Source organism: Plectropomus leopardus, chromosome 2 (assembly GCF_026936395.1).
Source record: "Plectropomus leopardus strain MGB_pleo_1.0 chromosome 2, ASM2693639v1, whole genome shotgun sequence".
In the NCBI taxonomy this organism is placed as follows: Eukaryota; Metazoa; Chordata; class Actinopteri; order Perciformes; family Serranidae; genus Plectropomus; species Plectropomus leopardus.
Genome location: NC_142177.1, coordinates 34,080,311 through 34,102,769, shown reverse-complemented (window position 1 = coordinate 34,102,769; position 22,459 = coordinate 34,080,311). Strand labels below are relative to the sequence as shown.

General features: G+C 41.3%; 1 protein-coding gene across 8 annotated transcripts in view; it reads right to left on the bottom strand.

Moving 5' to 3' along the window:
• Window positions 1-22,459, bottom strand: part of ephb2b (eph receptor B2b) — a 190,338-nt gene that overhangs the window by 83,547 nt on the left and 84,332 nt on the right. For all 8 annotated transcript variants that reach the window (XM_042509373.2, XM_042509381.2, XM_088069277.1 and 5 more), the window contains exon 3: window positions 20,966-21,650. In XM_042509373.2, coding sequence (XP_042365307.1) covers window positions 20,966-21,650 — 685 coding nt within the window. The remainder of the gene's footprint in view (window positions 1-20,965; window positions 21,651-22,459) is intronic.

The window sequence follows — 22,459 nt, the reverse complement described above, 5'->3', positions numbered from 1 at the left end:
CAAGTCCAAGCTGCTGTTTCAGTGTCAACAGACCGAGTGTTTGATAAGAAGCAATAAAAAAATCAAGTACAGACAGAGATGTTTTTTACTATCGTCCCTGCGGCTGATTCTCTGGATCAAGGACCTATCAAGATCTGTAAGGAACCACTAGGGGCCTCCGAGGAGGTCAAATACCTTCTTATCAGCACGCTAACAGGTTCTGGATTGACAAGCTCAATTAGCCAGCGCTTGGTGCAGTGTATGAGGGGACCACGCTCTCAGCACGAGGCCCATATCAACAGAACCAGGGAGATGACAGACAAGCTGAGCCCACAAAGGCCTGATTGTGGCCGTGCCTGGAAGGTCGGTGAATGAGTAAAGAGGGAGGAAGGACTTGTGTTCTCGGGGGTTTTGTGACGTGACCGATAAGAATCTCCCGGCCGAATGACAATGCCACTGTAGAAAGTCTCCTGGATGAATTACTTCCATTGAGGTCAAAAATCCTTAAATGAGCATAATAGAAGAGATAAATGAGTTTTAAATGAAAGATTGTTCTTTTGAAATCGAGGATATGCTTTTTCTTAAACATTGTTTCCTTTTGCATACTCCAGCATTAACTGACAAGGCCAGACAGCTCACGGCACGCCTTTGACGGGCCAGCTGTTTTTTTTTTTGGAAAGGGCAAAGAGATAAACGGTGAGGCGTTTAGGCATGCCATTCGACTGTTTTCATTAAACAGTTGCAGTATTTTGGGATCTCAGCTCCCTTGAATAGCACAACAGTGATCTTGTTGATGCCCGTGCCTCTTGCAACACTATACTGACAGATAACGACGCACATTAGAGCTATGATTTCAATCATAGCCAGTCATTCCATAATGGGAAGCCTGCCTGCTGGCATGGTGCACACACAGATGGAATTTAAGCCATCATTTGCCAAGCTTTCGCTGGCCCTTTTCCCCATTGCCACACTTTAATAGCAGTGAGGTACAACACTGTGAATAATCCGTACTTAATCATGCTGCTTGCAGGCCAGACTGATTCGCATAATCTCACAACTTTGCACCGTGTTGAGATAAAATATCTCCTGACGGCCTTGAGAGATACACAAACGCTGATGCTTCAATATGCTTTTGTGCAGAGTTCCTGCATAGTAGATACACGAGTATTTATGCTTCAGTGCAACTTCTGACAAGTTGATTTTACTTAAAATAATCTTAAAAACCAATTGCCTTGAAAAGTAAAGTAACATAACTAATAATCTTAATTTATGTTTACTTTATTTCTAATTGTTAAAATTTAGCATTTACTTTCACTTAATTTTGTGAAGTTGTTGCAACTTAAGAATTACAAGCGGAATTACCTTGTTCTTTCTAAGTGTTAGCAACTTTAGTTAACCAAGCTAGTCGGACTTAATTTGATCATGACAGAGAATTTTGCCAGTGATGAAGTTAAGAGAGCTCTGTTTTCTTAGCATGTTTAAGAAAACACAAATATGATTGACTAGTTTGTAACCAGCAGAGTACAGATATATAGCACAGTAAACTTGGTTTTAATTGGTTGGGTGGCTCGGTTTAATTGAACTTGTCATTTTTAGGTTGTAACAACTTCACAAAATCAAGTAAATATGAGTCAATTCAAAGTCAACTTAAAAATTAGATAGAAAGTCCACATATATGAAGACTAATACTCATATTTACTTACTTACATTTTTTCAAGAAAACTGATTTCCTTGTCAGATTTTACAGTGTGCCAAAAGGCCAGCATGAATACATGATGGTCTTCTGCCTTCGACACACCAAAGATTTGTTGTGTCTCGCTCAGCTCAGAACATGTGGCTGTGTCTTCTTCCTCCCGTGGCCTCGAGACAAAGAGCGCACAAAGAAAAAAAACCGACTTAACTACAAGCAATCTGTTGAAATAGGTCATTATGGAGGAGGCATGCTGTGAATGCACCGCGTCCCCAAATCAATACGTGAATTGCTATATTTAGTAAGAAGGTCGCAAGGAGGAGTTATCGAGGCTGTGCAAGAAATGAGAGACATCGACGAATCAGCTCCGAGCTCCAGTCGGGCCTGCTTATTTTAGATGCAGATGGCTCCAAAATGTCTTCTCTGGTGAGGGTTTCTCTCTGTGGAGAGCTGAGATGTCCCTCATGGTGGCTGAAAATGTCACATTCTGCTCACTGACAATGTCATAACATTACCCTTCAGGGTGTTACAAAGAGACAAACTAATCTGAAAATAAAAGCATTCAGTGATAATGTTAAAAGTATTGACAAATTGGACAGTTTTAGTGTCTCATCTAAGGGTTTGACTGGCTCAAAAGGAGCCAACGGTGGTACTGTCCTCATCATGTGCACACATATGAGTGGCTCAAGGAAACACTATTTTAGGAGTTCTAATAACTATATGAAAGAACAAAAAATAGAATTACTAATACTAATACAACTACTAATAATACTACTAATTGTGGGCAAATTGTCACATCTATCATAAGTTATGTTCATAATGTGGATTCCTGGATATGAAATGTTCATCTGCAGTTTTTTGTGTACCAAAGTAGCATATCACATGACCTGCTTAAACTATGAGTTTAAGACGGAGAAAAATGTCCACAAAAAGGTCTGTTGATATAGTGAATATCATGCAAAACAATTTGATTCTACTTGCAAAACATTAATTACACAAATGTTTAAATTTATGTGGCTTGATTTTTTTGTTATTGAGATCGATGTGTAGGTCGCTTTTTGTTTGTTTGTTTTTGTTGATTGCACTTGCTATAAGGCTTGTTTACTTTTATTTGTGACTTTTGTTTGGAATAAATGAAATAAAAATGAAAAATAGACCTCCTGTTTTTAGAGCATTTAAACAATAACTGTTTTTTTAAGTAATCCCTTCTCACACCCTTTTATAAGACACTTTCAGCCGATCCTACCTGATATCATTTATTTGCTTTTATATCAGTGTACGTGTAATACATGTTCTCATGTATTGTAATGGACTAATATGATGTTTTGCAGATGTCTCTTTGAACTTAATAAGGTGGGAAGAAATTTGATTATAGAAAACAGCAAAGGCTGTTTGCAATGGCATTTGTAAACTCCAACTGGTGATACAAAACTGTCACTGAATGGCAAGTTAAATGACTTTTGTTTTGTTTGTTTGTTTGTTTGTTTGGTGTTTTTTCCTGTTGTGGTGGTGAATATGTTACCAACGTAAACATTGCGGCGCATCGGGCTGGCCCTGGTTTTGCTGTGGTCTCTTTTCTTTCTCTCTGGCAGTTTTGGTAGTGCCTTTCCTGTTGATGATTACAATATCAACCAAGTGCAACGCTTGTTACAAAACAGTGTTTTTTTCATTACGACTCCTGTCAGAGTTTTGTCTAGAAGTTGAGGCAGGATGAAATCTGATGGAGGCGGCCACTTATAATTCTCTCTGCACAAGAAAACAGTACCTTTAGATAAACAGTCCATAGACTAATCATCGCTTCATAAATTGTATTGCAGTCAATGCCAGAGCAGTGTGCGAGTTTAAAAATGTGAAATCTTTTTGTATATTTACCCCTCAATTCTGAGATATATTTTCTCTAGTAAAAAGCAACTATTCTTTTTTGCCTTATCTCTTCAGAGTTAAATCGTGCAGCTGTTTCAAAAAATCGATTAAAAACAGCTGCACTTCTGCACCAACAAACAAAGTCTATAAGTTTAAGCGACACGTGGTGCAGAGAGGGGAGAGGAACCTTACTCCTTTGCCAAGTGCATAACATCATGTAGTGTGGTTAAGAGAGACACAGTGTAGGGCTACACTGTACCGTGATCCCCTCCTCTAAGACTCGTTCTCTCCTTTCTGTCTCGTTTTAACTCTATATGTCTCCCTGTGAGCGGACAAGGTCTGCCTTTTTGTTTCAGCCAAAATCCTCAACACCGTCATGACTTTGCACGGCAGAAAAAAAGGCAAAGACAAGGGGAAAGTCGAATCAAAACAGCCTCATTAATAACTGTGACTAATGTATTCCAGCCGGTTCTTTAAGCCTGTTGCACCACAGCGAGGAGATGCCCGCGCTGGGAGGGGAGGCAGTGGTGGCCCTGGTGTGCGTCGAGACGGTGCCATACTGAGTCGTTTGGCGGGTGTGGAATGAAAACACCCCGCACATGAAAACGCGCTGATCTCTCCCCCACCTAAACCGCCAAAATAACTCTGCGGAGACCACACAGCCTTGAGATGACCACAATAAACCAGAACACTGGTCCCAGCACGAAGTGAGCATTTCCCAGGCATCAATACGCTGCAAGGCCAATCCAGGCTTTGTAGTAAACACTGGCGGGTGGTTAATGTCCGGTCCGGAGGAGTTGGGTACGTGATGTTTCTGTTTTGTCTGTTGACTGGGCTTCTCACTGTTTCACTGCCTGAAACTCGGTCTCTCTGAGCCTCTGTGTACATTTCATCTACGGCGTTCTGCAGTGCAGCGAGTCCATGTTTTCAGTAAATAGGAAATCAAATCCTGACCTAAAGTACCTCATACTTCTCTCTTTTAAATGTCAATACTTAAAAGCCATTACTTAGATGTGATGGATATTCAACAACCAACATAATCAGTTCTGCCTTGTTATATTTGAGACGCTGGACTTGAATAAAGAACAATGGTTGTTCTGTGTCAGTTAGGTGGAACGATTTAACAACAATAGCATTATTGATCTGTTGTAGTGTATCAGTCTTCACCTGGAAGTACTTTTGATGCAGTGAAGGGTGTATGGGGTACACTTTTTTTGGATGTTTATGGTGTACACAATTATCAGCTAAAAAGCTACTGGAATATATGTGAAAGCACACACGCTTCCTCCTCTGTAATGTAGAGCACCAACTTTATCATACTACCATAACACCACAGTCTGTGTCCAGTGTTCAAAGTGTTTATCCCGCTGAAAACACCAGACACTCCTCAATAAGCACCCGGCTGGGAGTGTTTGATAGCGCTTTGGAGGCGCAGCCTTTCTTAAGCTGAGACACTTTGGTTGCCTCTGATCGCTTTGATAGAGAATATTGGCAGCAGAGGTAAACATGTTTGCACAAGGTAGAGTACTTGCTCTGGTTGAAGAGACGGCCGAGTCATGTTGGGAGAGAGGACAGACCCCGTTCTATGTGGGTTCACACAGGAAGCATGTATTAAATTATACATAGTATAATTGTTGTTTTTCTTCGTTACTTGTACATGCAAGATGTGCCACTTGGTCTTCATGGTATTTGTCCCTCCTCTTCTGTTATTGAACAGCTGAGTAAAAAGGCTATGGCAACCTCCAGTATAAACACAGATGTGCCAAAAACTGCAGTTCCTCCAATGGCCACTAGAGACGGGCTCCAAAAGCAAATCAATCCCCTTAGGTCCTCATGTTAAAATGGGCAACTTCACAGCAGAAATAAACAAAAATTTACAGCCGGGTAGAAAAAAAATGAAACAGTTTTGATCTTTATAGCTAACTTAAACACTGCACAGTGTGAGTTTTTATATAACTCACCCGTCTAAATTTTGTTAAAGCTTTAAATTACGCATGATTAAGGGCGGGGCCGCTTTGAATGACAGGCTGTCTGCTGATAGTGTCCTCAACTTCTTAACTAAATACACCCCTTGCTCCTCCACAGCGTCAGCCTCACGCCCAAATATGGTCTCTTCTGGCTCCAAAAACCAAGATGGCTACAGCCAAAATGCCAAACATGAATATTTATCATTTATGGTTAAAAGTGAACGTTTTACCCAAAGATAAAACATTTTTAGCTCAAAAACCAAACTCCAAATGGGCAGGGATCAGCACAGAATATCATTAGCACCTAGTCATGCTGCCGCAGTTTACAGTTTAACATAAATATGGAGCGCTCCAATTGCAAAGAATTAAAAAAAATATGCTGGCCTCGGAAAAAAAAATGCTTTGGTGGACACAACCTCTAAACGCATTGAAACTGCATCATCTTCAAATTCACTGATTAAATTTTGTGGTCTCCAAAGTTTCAAATCTTGTAGGATCTAAAATTGCACTGAATGAAAAGAATATACTTTAGCCGATTAAAAAGTAATTACACAGTAATTACTGCCTGATTTTGAAACATGATGGGGACATAAAAACATTATGATATCCCGGCACTGCACTTTAACTCATGCTGTGAGGCGCACAGGAAGCGACTGTTATTTTTCCACACAAGGCAAAACAGTGCAGGCTTCTCATTAGCTTGTTGTTTACAATCTCACCTCCTCCTCCTCCGTATAAATCCAGTATAAACAGGAGAATGCCCAAAAGGCTTTACAGTATAAACTGTGGGAAAATATCACTAATCACGACACAAAGACCTAAAGGTGGAAGAGAGGAGCAGGGGGGAGAGGAGTAACACACTGAGATTATTCTCACCCATACACCACTGGTACATATTGTAATGTACTGGTAGGAATATTCTCACTGACTAGATAAGGATTAGCCTGGTGGATTGTGCTACGCCTTTCATCTTCCAAAGCGTGGGTTAAAAAAAAACTGTATCCTTTAGATGAACCCGGTTCTCTACAAGAGTTATAAGAATGAGAAAAAGCGTGTCGAACGGTACCTTTCAGCCGAAAGCTTGGGAATTCCACAGGAGTGGAGCAGCTCATTATATTGAGTAATTTATTTGCTTAGCAGCTGCCCAAGGGGAAGTAAAAAGTTTTAACATCCAGAAAATTCTGTAAGTAGTCCATTTACAAAGCCGAGCTGTCCCCCGCAGCAAATGAACACCATCCCCCTCAACCAGGCTCCAACAATTAAACCAGGCCAACGGAGCCAAGATTGTTTTCCTGCCCAGCATCGAGTACGCTCATCCTGCACAATTACTGTCTTAATTGAGTTCTGTGATAAACAAGCAAAAGTGGGGAATGGGAATATTAAATACTGCTGACAATTAACAGTGTGTGATGGGGCTAAAAAAACAAAACATCTTGGAAAAAATAAACATCTGGAAATATTAAGAGGTTATCTCTGAGAAATGTGAAGCCAATGCAGGAGCGCCTTAAACCTGCATTCTTTTAAAAGGCAGACAAGAGGCAAACAAACAGATGTCCAACTGAATAGAAGTCAATAAGAAAATAACCCTACGTCTCAACTGACTTATTACCTCAGTTACGATTTTATTAATGAGTTTTTCTTCTGCAATACAGCAGTATGTTTATTGTGTAAATTATTGGCCCATTTAGAGTAAAATTGACAATTAAGTAGAGTACACTTTAGGGCTCATTCTTATTCTACTTGTCGACCACTCCGATCCTCAAATCTTGGCCTCTTATCCATCCCACTCCATCTGCAAAACAAAGGGTGATTGTGCATTCGCTGTTTTAGCACCGACGCTCTGGAACAATCTTCCCCACTCCACCAGATTTATTGAGTCCTTGGACTGTTTAAAGCATCTGCTAAAAACCCACCTTTATAACCAAGCCTTCCTCTAGGTCTTGTCTATCCCTCATTGTACGGTGTTACATATTATATTTTGTTGAAACTCTTATATTTCTGTTGAAATTCACTCATTTACTGTGTGTGTGTACATGTGTTGGTGACTACATGTTTTAAAGGGTGCTATATAAATAAAGCTTTACTTACTTACTCTGATTAACATGTTGTTTCATGGCAAATGAAAATGACTGTCAGTCAGCTCCAGCCTCTCCTCAAATATGGTCGGCAAGGGCAAAATTGCCAAATTTGGGACTTTAAAACCAACAGGTGAATGTCATGGTGGCTTCCTACTTTTTTATACATTCTATTGGAATCTCTAAGCGTTTTGTCAACCAAAGGCTTAAATAAGGTCTTTTCTAGCTTTGTTTTGTAATGAGGCAAAAACTAGTTTTAGCCATACCAGCAGCATGGCTCCTGAAATGCCATTAAATCTGGTTAAGACATTCATGGTGCCCAGGTGATAAATCTTACTGCTGATCCACTAATTTTCCTCTAGTGGCAACAGCAGGTCCTGGTTTTCATTTGTTCTGCAGTCTCGCTTGGACATATCTCTACACTGTGTTTTAGCGCTGTACAAGCACTGGACAAAAGTTTGGCTAAAACCTTTATAATTCTGTACTAAAAGAAAAAAAAAGATTTGAGTTGTTGATATTTTTTAAACTCATCAAAATAGTCTTAGGCAACGCTAGGCACAGAATGCAGCAACAGTGCCCTTGCAACTTTGGCTTTGCTTATACGCAAAGTCTACGTCCTGTTAATCTGACTACTTATCCTGTGAAGCATCTCAACATCTACTGAATGGATTGGTAAAGAATTTGGTGCATACATTCATGGTTCTCAGATGATGTGTTGTAATGACTTTGCAGATCCCCTGACTTTTTCTCTAGCACCAAAAGCAGGTTTGCATGTGGTTTTGAGTGATATGTATAAATGAAAGTTACTGGATGGGCTGTCCTGGAATTAAGTTTTGCATTCATGCCATCCACAGGTGAACTCCTGACTTCTCTTCTAGCATAATCATCAGGTCAAATTTTTAAACATTTATAACTGCATAACTACAACACTAATGATATTCCCATCATCCTCAGCTGTACTTTAACAAATGTTAGAATGCTAATATGCTGAACTAAGATGGTGGACAAGGTAAACTTCTAAACTTTCGTCCCTCATTATTGTTGTCAAAAGAAGTTCTGTAAATAAAGTTCTGTTTATTTTGATCATGTGACTCCATGTATAGTGCATATTTGTGTGTATGTTTGTATCTACATACTAATGTATGTGATGTGTGTATGAACGTGCACTTGAATTTTTATGTGTGTACCTTATTTAGCTGTACTTTTTAACTGTATCCTTTAAAATATGCTGAAGAAACAACATTATTAATACTATTAAAGTTATTGTTAATGTCCATCAAAAATGCATGCAAAAATATAGACTTGGTGGTAGGCCTTTGTGCCTAAAGAACTGTTGAACAGTGGATATGTCTGAGGCATTTTTTGACCTGATTAGGATCTGACTCTATCTATCTAAACTTTGTTTATTCAATTTCATTTGTGGTTTTTAGTCCATGTGCAGGTGTTACTCTTTCATCAACATCCCCCGGGCCTTGACACTCAATATAGTAAATGACATAAGCAGTACGTCTATTAAACAAAAAGTTATGCACCTGGATTCCCCCAGAAGTCAGAACTCACAGGTAGTAACCTGGCAAAGAAAACAAAGTACAGTCCTGCAGCGGTGGCTCTCGACAGGGGAGAGCTTAACTTTACACTGATGGGGCTTTCGAGGCATGTGTTCAATTTCTAACTCAAACACCACTCGGAAACCTCCCGGGGTGCATGATGACAGAAACCTTTGCTATAGCAGTCCAACTTTTGAGTTGACATTAGCCGGTGGATTTCTAAACATTTCGGAATTAAATCCCAAAGTAAAATAAATGTCAATATAAACTGCTTGATTTGGTTGTTGATTTTGCTGAAACACTGCAGAGGCCCCCGCCGGGTAGATGAAGCTTGTGTGGACATGATCACCTCATAGGGATTCACTGAGGTTAACAGAGATGTTGCCCTTGAATCCAAGGATACTTTGTGTTTGTTGTTTTTTTCTTATTTGGGCTCAGGCACTGGAATTAGCTCTTAATTTAACTCAGCCTTTTTGTTTTCCTTTGAGGACAGCAGGGTGCATTTTCTAAATCTAAATCACTTTGATTGCCAAGTAATTAAATGTACTGGAATTTATCTTAATGACACTGCTGGAGAGATATATCGACAGCTGAGAGATTTACAGTGCCTCTTGACTCATGGTACAAAGCAAAGTGGACCTTGCAGTGTCCAGCAGATAATCCAGTAGATGTACAGCGACAGACTGAATTTACATTTCTGAACTGTGTATTCCCTCCATATTTTAACTACTGTATGAGGACACACAGATACCACTCTTTTTAAGAGTACTTATATCCAGATACATGCCGATACCGAGCAAGAGGAGTAAACCATTAGCGAAGCCCGATGGAGGGCTGTCAAGGATGTATGTAAAAGTTTTCATTTTTTCTTGAAGCACATCTTTGTTGTGTATCACTTATCTGGGGAGGGAAGAAGGTGGAAATTAAGGAAGAAAGTAGCCATTTGAAAAGATTATGCATATCGAATGCTAATAGCATGATCTGTGCAGTTACTAAATAAATAAGGTAAACTTGCTCACACGTGACAAGGGATACGCAGTGCGCGATGGAATTGGAGTTACATCCTAGCTAATTACAATTTTGTACCATTCTGTGTCCCCTTTCTGAATTTGGAGGTTTTTGCAGGTCCATAAATTCAGTTTTGCTTTTTTTTTCCTCAGCCGCAGTTTGTGATTTACAGGGTGGGTCATTGATCTCTCCATCTGTTAAGAGTTGATCAGATCAATGGATGAGAGGAGTAGCTGCTTAAAGGGGCTATCAAACTTTTAAACCCAGGAGAATGAACAGATAAGTTTCACTTTCAATGCGCCTGATGTTCTACAGCTCCATCTGTGCCCAGAGTACGTTCTGCACTCTAAGAGTGTGATACAATGACTAACCAAACTTTACAGATACTGTGCTTCTTAAAAACGGTCCAGCTCAAAAAATAGAAAATGTATTTTTTAAGCTTTAATTGTTGTAGGCCTCCACCAAAAAAATGAATGTGTGGGACACCCTGCAGTATTGGACCGTCACCTGATACTGGTATCCATATTGGTGCATCCCTGGTACTGCTTTCCATTCTTTATATTTTACAGAAGAAAAGAGCGACTCTCTCATAGCATATAGTCATAACATTCACAAAAATGTCTTATTTTCAAGAACGGAGCAAAGAAGCCTTATTTTTAGGCTGACAACCACACTTTTTTTTCCAAATTATATAATGTGTTTTGAAAGGAGCTGTATCAGGAAATCTTCTAAGTAATCCCTCAGTTGAAGTCAAAACATCAGAACCACAGAATACTGGAGTTAGGAAGTTCAGAGCATTAATATGCTGTGATGTCTTCCTTTTAGACTGCTCAAAAGAGACAATCTCTCTTGGTTATTAGTGCAGTATGTTGATGGACAGTGCAGCATATCACGCTGATAAGAAAGGAAAAGGAGAGAAAGAAAATCAAGCTCTTGTTCATATTTCTCTCCCCATTTCATTTTGATCTCTCTCCACCCTGCCATCTCCCTGCCTCCCCCATGCAGCTGTTTAATCTTTAATAACCTGATGTTTAACAGGCGAGGGATCTTTGTTGATGGGTGATGTTACTTATTTTAGAATCCATTATACCTCCGGAGTCTTCTCCATATGGGATGAAATGCCTTTTCTCTGTTTAACAGTGCTAAGTCAAAGTGAGGGCCGTTGCAGACTGCAGTCATATAGTTACATAAGGTTGCTGTCGTCAAAGTTCTTCTCAAAGGAGCAAACTGTCAAATAATTCAAATGAACTGAGCAGCAACACAATGAATAGCTGGCGAATTACATAACTAACAGATGCTTTTGTGATTTCTAGCGGGCACATATTCAGGTTGTCTGCAACAGTACGCACCTTTAGGTGTGGAGTATCTCATGCTGCAACACTATGATGAATGAGATTGGATGACCGACGGGTGTGAGGCAGAATATAGACTCAACCCCTGTCAGCCTCTCAGTGAGTGACCGAGGGGTTAACTGTGTGTGAACAACTGTGCTCATCTCTTTGAGAATCCACGTGGCGCATCCTGCCAATGTCAGGAATGGATAAGCTTTCTCTCCCGCTCTCACTTTTAGAATAGCTCCAATGTAGGTCAACGGCATGCAACACAAGACGCCACAATTTTCTCTCAATGTTGACCGAGTTCTAATACATCATTGGAAAACAAGGTCACTGATACTCGAGAGGGATTCCTGTCTTTAACAGCGAGCCCGATTGTTTCTCATCTTTTATCCAGGCAGATGCTTGATCCATCAGTCTGCCTTCGCCCGGAGAGCTCTAACAGGACACGAGTCGAGGACATCTGAGAGAGCACATGGGCTTGTTTTGACAAAGCCCCGGCCTTGTCCCTGATGAGAAAAGAGCGGCACATATGGAAGGATCTCAATATACCACGCAGCTTCTCATTTCCTCAGAGTCAGAATCCAAGGATTTAATCACAAACTTACGAATTTATCATGAACTAAACCATAAGGTCTCAGAGTTGTCACCCGGATTTGCTCTCATGGATAAACACCAGAAAACTGTCTGTGGTCATCAGGCTCTCCGGTACCTCAGGGGCTCAGGGTGAGACAGCGATAGGTGTTACAAGCAAGAACCAGACCTGCTGGAAGCCTCTACAGTAGACGAGATGACCAATAATGTAGAAAAAACAGAGGCGCTGGGATTATAAGAGGTCAGACTGTCTGAATTTGAGATTCAAAAGATGGTGTGGGATAATGAGGAGTGTGACAGAGGGGGCATATGGAGCGGAGCCCCGACATGTGCAAAAACATGTGGAAAACGTTTGCAGGCTTAGCGGGCCATGATCTTTGAGTTCAGGGAGATTCGCGGGGATCGCAGGTCACGTTATCACGTCCGCATATGATGGATGTGCTGTGAAAATAAGGATGATAAAGTGTATGAGTGCACGATTGCATACTGTATCATAGTGCATGTGTTTGTGCTTTCTAATGTGATTTTTGCACCCACTATACCATGATGCAGTGATACTCAACTTATCGCCCGTGGGCCAAATCTGACCCCAAATAGGGTGGTTGAAATATCCCCAAATGCTGGAAACACGTATGGGACTGCAGCGACTGGCCCCGGACCTGTCGTCATTTTTCAAAAGTGGCCCCTAAGCAAAGCAGGTTGAGTATCCCTGCTGTAATATATGTGTAGGTTTTCTCTCATTAGACTCTTTCCTTCCTCTCAGTACAGGCTCCCCCACTCTTTTTATTTTCTCTCTCTCCTGTTGTATGGATGTGCGCAGGGTGCAGAACAGACGGAGAAAAAGAAGGCTGGCGGATGGAGAGGAAAAGCACCTGGCCATACTGAAATCCTATCACAGTGGGGAAGAGGGAATAAAGGCCCCTGAATGTTCCCTGGGGCCTCTGTGGACAGAATGACATGTCTTAGAGCTCGCCTGTTCGCCTCCTGCTGTTACAACATCCTACTCTGTGTGCAGACCAAAGAGGCTGCCTCTATCAACTACACATCACAGACTCTTTATGGGGTCTAAATGGAAAGATCAGTAATGGAAATTAAGTGATATTGCCTATGGTGCAGGAATTAAGTCATGTTGTCTATGATGCCATTTAACGGACAAATGTTGCGGCAATGAACATCTGCTCAGACGCTCATTTGTATTCCTCATGCTTAACTAAACAGCTCCTAACAGCAGCCGAAGCAGCCATCAATCCCAGAGAATAAGTGTGGCTTTTACTTTAACATAATATTGTGTGAATGCCTATTGTGTAGGCAGACTGTTGACATTTTGGTCTCCCTCTCTTTTTATTTTCTCCCACTCACTCTCTCTCTTTCGCTCTCTGCTGCTGCTGCAGCCCAATGCAAACCTTCCTTCATCTTTGTTTGCACAATGCACAATGCAGCAAAAGCCTTGAGGGGGTGTGTTTGTTTTGTTTTGCTTTGTGTCTTGCTCCAGCGCAGAGGACAGTCATCCAGTCATCAGCGTGGCTGTTCCCCACGTGCGCTGTTAGTCAATTAGAGCTGCCATTAAAGACAGAGGCACCCAGGGAAATAAAGGCAGCGGCGTGGATTTGTCTGTGCTACGCTGATTTCCACCCCTAAACCCTCTCCAGACGAGGAGGCTGCAATAATTGGGATTCTGACAGTGGGTTAGGGGGACTCATTTCCTGCTCTTCGCCTCCTCCCCTTTTTCTTTTCCATGCAATCATGTCTATCCAATCATGTCTGCCCGGCACCTACCTTTGCACTCGATCCCCCTAACTCTCTTTATCTGCAACCACATTTGGCTGAAGAATTACTGGAGCTTTTCCTTTCTTAATCTAATTGCTCTGGGTGCAACTGCAGCAGCCCTGCTTCCAAGCAGCTACTGCCCACCAATGATGCAGACTGTGCAGAGAGACTGACGTTAAAAGAGGCACTAGTGTTGTTCCAAGTTTTCCACACTATGATCGGGTCCAATATATCAGGCCGGACCACCCTACATGAACCCACAAAATTTCTGTCCAAGCAGCATTTTTAATTGGGCCTCTGCCTGATTAAAAACCCACATTTCCACTGTGAAAAAATGTTTTTCATTGATAAAACATTTATGAAAAGCTAATGTCAGTTTAGGTCTTTTCAGTGCAGTAACCGATATTTGTGAGATGATCTCACAAAACCCGGCCCGTATGTAAGTGTGGGGGCATGTTTGCATGTGCATCTCTGAGGATGAGGTGAGGATGTGGTTAATTTTAAAAAGACCACTCTCTATTGAGGATTTAACATAATGGACGGGAGGGAAATCTTGAAATGAGAAGATCAGCTAGGCTGTGCAATATGGAGTAAATCAAATGTTGCAGTATTGTCGACCAAACACCTTGATGGTGATATTGCGAGGATATTGTGGGGCTACCCAGTGAGATTTTTGATATATAATCAATGGTAATGTGGATATTACAGTTCTGATACTGATACCCCCCCCCCCAAGCCCGTTATGGGTTTTTTTGGGGAGTTTTTCTTAGTCTATGTGAGGGTCTGAGGACAGAGGGATGCTCAATGACTTGACTTGATACCAGTATCAGGAATACTTCCAATGTTGCTGGATCGGGTGTTGGTGGGTTAACACTTGTCTGAGCATCGATAAAATACTACATCATTTATTAGTAATCTTAAAAGTAGTTTTGCACTCAGGTAAAACAGCAGTTTTACCACAGATCATTTCTTCTTTGCTGCCACAAAACAGTAGCCTACATGGCAAGATTTCAGCAAAATTGGCTTTTTTTTAATTATTTTTTTTAATACAGTGGAAATGTTTACCAGTAAAAAGGCAACACATACAGTATGCAAGGCTTTAGTTTCAGGGTAAGAAGTAAACAGCTATTTTTCTTTTGTTTGTTTGTTTAAATGGATTTGGATTGGCACTCGGTACTGGCCTATATGCAAGTTTAGTATCAGAATTGGTTTTAGGAGGGAAAAAATGGTATTGAGTAGCTCTCTAGTGGATATAATGATTAACTGGACAAAATCAATAGACTGTATAAATTACAGACATGGCTACCATGGCGACACCCATTGGTTTGTGGACTGCTGTTTGGAGCCTCATGTTCGGCATTTCAGCCATTGCCATCTTGAATTTTTTGGCGCCAGAAGTGACCACATTTGAATGAGAGGTCGGAGCTGTGGAGGAGCGAGTGGTGGATCTGACTCACAGACTGTAGCGACGCCTCGCAGACACTGTCACTCAGGCGGCCACAACCTTAACTACGCATAACTTTGGGTCTTAATAAAATGTAAATGGTTAAATTCACCCCCATACAGTTGTCATGATTGTTGAAATTGGCAAGATAAACCAAAATTGTTTTTTGGACCAGGCTGTAAACATGTTTATTTCTGCTGTAAAGTTGAGCATTTTAACATTGGGGTGTATGAGGATCTACTGGAGCAAACCTTAAGTGGCCATTCAATGAAGTGCAGTTTTTGGCACTTTTACATTGGCTTCATTTTTTCAGCCGCAAAGGTTGCCGCTTGGTAAAGGCAACTGTTAAGTTCTGAAAATTAAATAATTTTACTGTAATGCAGCTTTTAAAACCAGGAAAAGATAACACTTAGAATACTACAATATCCTAAGAAGATATGTCGCCTAATATCACAACATCCATAAAATGTCAATACACTGCCCAGCCCTAATATCAGCAGTCAAATATTATATCCAAAATGCAAGTTTATATGATATTTTAAAAGTGTCTTACTTCTCTACACACTCTACAAATGCTGAGATTTCCTCTTCTATCAGGCAGCCAGATTTGTTCCACAGTCAGATCATTTCTCACATCATTATTTTCCCTGCACATCAGCAGAAGAGCATGCAGAATGTGTTACAGTTGCACTTTTTCAATCCACTGTCATGCTGTGCGATGTTATGTGTTGACTCTTCATCCTACAAATCTGGGCCACACCAACTACGCTGCTTGTTTTGCGCTGCTTTCCATTTTCTCACCAAATACAGTCATTAACAAAAACACTACAAAACATGAATCAAGCTGTTACTGTCGCTGTGACAGATCGTCTCCATCTGAATCTTTGCTGCACTATAACGTGAGCCACGCTCCCACAGCCGAGACCCTTGAACTCACAATAGCATGGGGTTAGATGATCAGATTACAGTGAAAAAGCACACATGGGCATTGTTACGGGAGTTTGCAATTCCACCCGTGAACATGGCTCTCATTGTGCGCCGATAAAGAGAATGCTTTTCATTCTGGAGTGAAGGACGAGGGCGAACAGGACCTTGTGTGTCTCTGTGGTGCACCATCTCCTCAAAGCTCTGAGGGGAAAAAGGATCACTTTTTTCAGGGCCGTCTCCTGGCACTTCTTAGAGCAGAAACTTAATCTCACTTGTAAGACAATCACAGAGAAATAGGCCTCGGCAATTTGTTGTAAGCACCCCCTTTCACTGTCAATATTTTGACAGATTTCATGACAGCGTAATTATTTGCCAGGATCCCTGCCAAGGATTTAATTGTTACATGCGTAATTACACGTTTAGATGCGGAGATGTTGGAACAAAGCATCGGTTGCGTCCTTAATATTACAGTACAAATAGTCGCTTTCATGTCGGCTGCTTTATGCCGTTTCTGTGGCTCCGTAATCCAGCTATGAAAGAGGATATTTTACAAACCCTCAGAGGGCACCTCTCACAAATCAATTCATTACCCTGTAATATCGGCAGGCGAAGGCGCATCTTTCATAGATCAATTCATTATCCAACTTCTGGTGGTTGAAAGGCGGTGACTGACCACAGTTTCAAGCCCTGATATCAGCTTTCAGTGTTTAGGAAGATGACTAGAGAGCAGACCAACTGGTGGCAGCCTTCCATCAAAACAAGCCTCCGAACAATGCTGGAACCGTAGAATAATGTCCTTTTTTAACAGTAACGGTTTTATTTTCCCTCTTGGTAAAACACACACATCCCTGTTGTTTGCAACGAGGCTCATAACTATTGTATGGAGCCAGAAAATCTATCTCTGTGCGTAGTGTTTTGCTGCATTCCACAGCTGCACTCTCAGATAATGCATTCATAAAGCTTTAATATTCAGGCAGTGCGTCACATGATCAGGGAGGTGACAGGGAGACGGGTCAAAATCTGTCTGTGTGCACATGTATGTGCTTCCGTCAGTATCACTACAGTTTGTGTATGAGCCCTGCAGAGCTCAGATCTATAATTGTCATTACTGCGGTGGGGGGGTGAAGAAGACAGCATGCAGTCAGTGAAGCTTCTCCTCTGGTGGTAACAAAGCCGGTGTACAGCAGGGGGGGAAAAAGCAGGAGGGTGGTCCAATACAATCGCCAGAATAAATGTTGGCGTTGTACAGTCCTGCGAACCACAGATAAGTTACATTTGTACATTATTATATGGTGGGTGCTCTGAAAATTAAAGTTTCTAACAACACTGTGGTTAATGTATAGTTGTGTCAAGGCACAAAAACCATTATGAAAATACTATGCCACATCTGATGGCACAAAGAGCCACTGAAAAAAGCGCTGATGGGTCAGTAAAAAACAGCTACGTTTATGGAACATGCTGCTGAAAAAGCAGCAACGGGTCACTAAAAAACACCCAAATTTAGTGGCAAGTAAGCAACTGGAAAAGCAGTGATCTGCCCTAAAAAATACATTCAACAGCACAAAAGATGCTTGAAATGTGGTGAGGGGAGTCACTAAAAAACACCCAAGCTCGGTGGCACAGAAGCCAGCACATAAGTGGTGATGGGCCCTTAAAAACCAACATGTTAAAAGCCCAGAAGCAGCTGGAAAAGTGGACATTAGTCACTAAAAAACAGGCACAAAAGCCAATGGAAAAGCAGTGATGGGTTGCTAAAAAAACCCAACTTTCATTCGCCCAAAAAACGCAGGAAATGTGGCAAAGGGTTGCTAATAAATACCTGAGTTCAGTGGCAAAGGAGCCACTGAAAAAGTGATGATAAGCCCTAAAACACCTGCCTTCAACTGCACAAAAGCAGCTGGAAAGGTGGCCATCTATCGCTAAAAAACACCTGCATTCAGTAACTTGAAAGTCAATGAAAAAGCAGCATTGGGTTACGAAAAAGTAGCAAACAGACTCTAAAAAACACCCACGTTAAACAGCACAAAAGGCACTAAAGATGCAGCTATGGGTCGCTAAAAAACACCTGAGTTCTGCTGCCAAGAAGCCACTAAAAACAACAGCATTCAACAGCAAAACACATGACACGTATAGACGCAGCATATTCGTTGTTTGCAGAAATGTCCAATGCCAACATTTTCTCCTGGCGACTGAGCTGGGCGGTCAGAGATGAAAGGTGAATAGCTACATGTTTTCAGACAGAAAGTCTCCTGGCCAGCTGAGCGAGAATATAAATGAATCAACATGCTGTCCCCGTTGAGCTGACAGCATTTAATTGTATAATCCCATTCAGCACAAAAAAACACCATGACTGAGGACACCCCAGAGATGTTCCAATCCACCACATGCAGTGAATTACATGTAGGTCAGAAAACAAGCAGATTTGTGTAATAATGGGGCTGTGGATCTGCAGTAGCTTGCTGCAGCAGAAAGTAGCTGTCTTCACGTGCCTCTTATTGGCCCGTATTCCTAAAGGAGGAGCTGGTGACTGTCCTCATTAGTAGTCATTGAACGGGCCCGGCAGTGTTTGGGAGGCAGCACCCATCACGTTTCTCCTCCCAGCACACAGACACAGGGGGATGTGCTGTAATTACAGGCGCACATAAGAGAGGCAGTGACACACCGATCTAAAACGCAGGTGGGTGGTTTGTTGTGCTGAGCTGGAGCAGCACGGCTCCAGACTGCAGGCTACACGCTGTCGTGCTGTTTCAAGTGATCAAGATCCCTAAGCACGTTGACCAAATACCACCTGCCAGACTACGGATAGGGCATAGCACAGGTAAACGTTGGGTGCATTGATGTTTTGAAAAGCCGAATCGATTCTCCTGTGAGGGATTCCAATTGATAGGAAAATGCAGGCAATTTTGAAAAACATCCTCTTTGTCCTCGTGGATGGAGGGAGGCATTCTGCCAACAAAAGATCAGCGCGGAAATTTTAGCGATTCAAAATTGCTGTTCTTATTTTCTCTGAATTTCTGCTGAGCATGAGTTGTGGTAGATATATACACAGGTGCTTCTCTGTAGGCTGAAACACTATATCATTTTTATTCTAGGAAAATAAATAAATAAATGTGTGTGAAAGACCCTAAACATGCCCTCTTAACAAAATTACAAAATTACTTTTTGCATTTAATGCACTTATATAAATGAAAAGATTATAATCATTATGTAAAAGACTGGAGGTTCCATTGCTACAGGGTGTCTAAAAGTATTAACAAGTTGATTTTAAGACTTTTAAGACCAGTTTAACACTTTAAATGAAATCTAAGACCAAATTGTGATGGAAATAAACACCAAAAGTGAAAATATAATCTTTCTTAGTAAACACATGATGTGTGTTAAAATGAACAGTAGGGTAAAGTGACACAGGTGATACTCTCTTAGCTTAAGAACAGAAAAAAATAAACTAACAAGCAGACTGGATGGAAGGTGTCACACACAGCACTGCAGTGCATGACCAGTGTGTGACGGCTACCGCGCTGAACTGCTGCAGCTCACACACGATCACGGTGCTCACAATAACAGTGCTGCTGCTGCAGAGCTGCCTGCTGCTGTAACTACCACATTTCCACAATTAAAAGTAGATATTCCAGTACTCCACTTTTTTGTGAAGCCGTGCAGGGTACTGCATTGTCAACAACACGGTCCCGCAAATATTCACAACAAAAAGCTGCATGTTAACAACTGAAGGGATTCTATCAACAAAAATGTTGCCTGAGGGCTTTATTTTTTTTAAAGGAGACAGGAAAGTCAAGTTAAAAGGAATATTTGTATTTCTTCATGTCTGTGACAGATAGACAGGAATTGAAACTGCACTGATATAATGTTGATATGATTTTCAAAAGACCATTTTAAGAGTCTATTTTTGCTAAAAATCACGTGCATGTGGCAAAAATAGGTGAGACACCTGATCTCTACATGTGTTGCAGCTGAACAAAAAAGAAATACAACAGGTTCTGCGATGAACATGCTCACGCAGGCAGTGTGGGCAAGTCCGTACCTCAATTAAATAGTATTTTTTTTTCCTGTCAGTGCCAGAAAATTCTCCCACTAATATGACTTTAACTTTAATTAAAGATCTTTCTAGTATTTATTTAAATAATACTTTTTATGGCCTTTTATTTGTAAATGTGTATTTAAGACATTGTAAGACTTTTTAAGCCACTTTATACAACATACAAAATTGAAAACTAATGTACTGAATATATATATTCTCCATTCTGATTCTGACCAGCGATGAACAACTCCCGTCACTTTATGGCCACTCAGAAGAGCTGAACTGAACATATTCTGCAGTCACAACTTCAAAAGGCAGCAGTATATTTTCAGATCAAATCTGGCCAGAATTATCATTTGAATTGCCGCGTTCAGCAGGATATTTATGTTGGAAAATAAACAGATTCGGGTGCTGATCATTTTTATGGAAATATGAGGGCTACGGTTAAAAAAATCTATGCATAGAATATATACCTTCCATCATGTTTTTTTAATCCATGACCGTACACTGAATCTCCCTGCTGGAGATCCATAAAGGTGAATCTTATCTTCTAGTGCTAGTTTATATTATCAATTCATGACAACGACTGGATCCCTGGAAGAGCTTAAACTGAAAAATAAACACTGCGTGGATTGTGTCCTTTAGTGTCGGATTACTCTCTGTTATGATGGCAGAGCGGCCCGATTCATGAGGCTTAGCAGATTTACTGAAAAAATTATCAGAGCAAAACATACCTCGACAGACAGTCCCATTCTCCACAGCCTCGTTCCCGGCCTTGCACATACAGCGTCCGATGGGTACCATCCACTCTCCGTCTCCGTTGCAGTACAGCTTAATGGGGACATCCACCTCTTCTGCGTTGGGGATGCAAACACCTCTCGCAGCCACGAGGGAGGTGCTCTCTGCTCCCGAGAGCGTCTCCTGGAACAGCGCCCCGTTGGTGATGATACGGGGGCATTTCCGGTAAAAGACGCGGACGGCAATGAGCGACATGCAGCCGCCGTAGTCCTGGAAGGCAAGGTAGAAGCCATTTCGGGACACGGGGCCGAAGCTTCGAACTTCAGTGTTGATCTTCATCACTCGGCCTCCTAAGTCCACCTGGGAGAAGCTCTCGTCTGCTGCGATGGTGTCAACTTTGATCCAGGGGTTCTCCATCCAAGCCGGTGACGTCCTGGTGGCCGTGTCGGCATCGGATTCATAGTAATACAGGTTAAACGTCTCTTTACAGGAGCCCGGCACATTGGGAATGCTGCTGCAGTCCCTCACCGAGAACTTCATCTCCACGTGGATGCGCTGAGCACCACGACGGCGGATGTACTTCGTCCGTACCCAGTTGTTCTGATTGTTGTCGAAAACATTGCAGACCTGGTACGTCCGGATGGTGTTCATGTTTTCATCGTAACCGCTCACCTCCTCCCACTGTTGGACAAAGACAGATATAAACAGTGAGTTAACATTTTACCTTCTCTCAAAAGAATGTGATGTTAATACAGAATTTTATGGAGAAAAAAAAGGTAATTGAGGCACAGAGTTAACCCGCTTCATTCAATTAAGCGCAATTCAGCTGTAAAGCAGTAAATGGTCTGCATGTTTCCTATTAATACAAACTGTCATAAAGCCCCCGCTGACACCTACTCTGCAGCAATAACAAGAATGTTTTCATGCATACTTTATATTACTTTGATTACTGGGAGTAATCAGCTTAAGCAGTGTTTTGATTAAACTGATTACATGGTGCAAAGAAAAAAAATATCTCCAATAACCCACTTTGCATGGCTGCATTAGGCGAGTCTAAAGGAACAAATGAGAACCAGCATTTCCAGCATGTCCTCCCAGTTCTAGAGGTAATATTGGTGTATTAACAAAGCTGCTCACAGGTTAGTGTCTCTGACCTTTACTCCACTTTGTTCAGTAATGTGAATAAAAACATTTCACCTAACAAAAAAAGTCAGAAGACTGATGTATTTTAGTGAGAAATACCAAATTAGGGTATTAATGACTTCCAGAAATCTGAAAGAAAGAGGTCCATTTGTTAATCTACAGCATGAGAACAGCTGCTCTGTGAATACTGAATGAGTTCCAATTTTAGGACATTTTTAGAACTGGGTATGAACCTTGTGTCATCTTTAGTATGGTCACGATAGTGGAATTTCTAACCTAGATTTAAAACCTTGAAAAATGTTGTCATTTGACATTTAACTATAATTGAGAGAAAGCTAGCCCAGCTA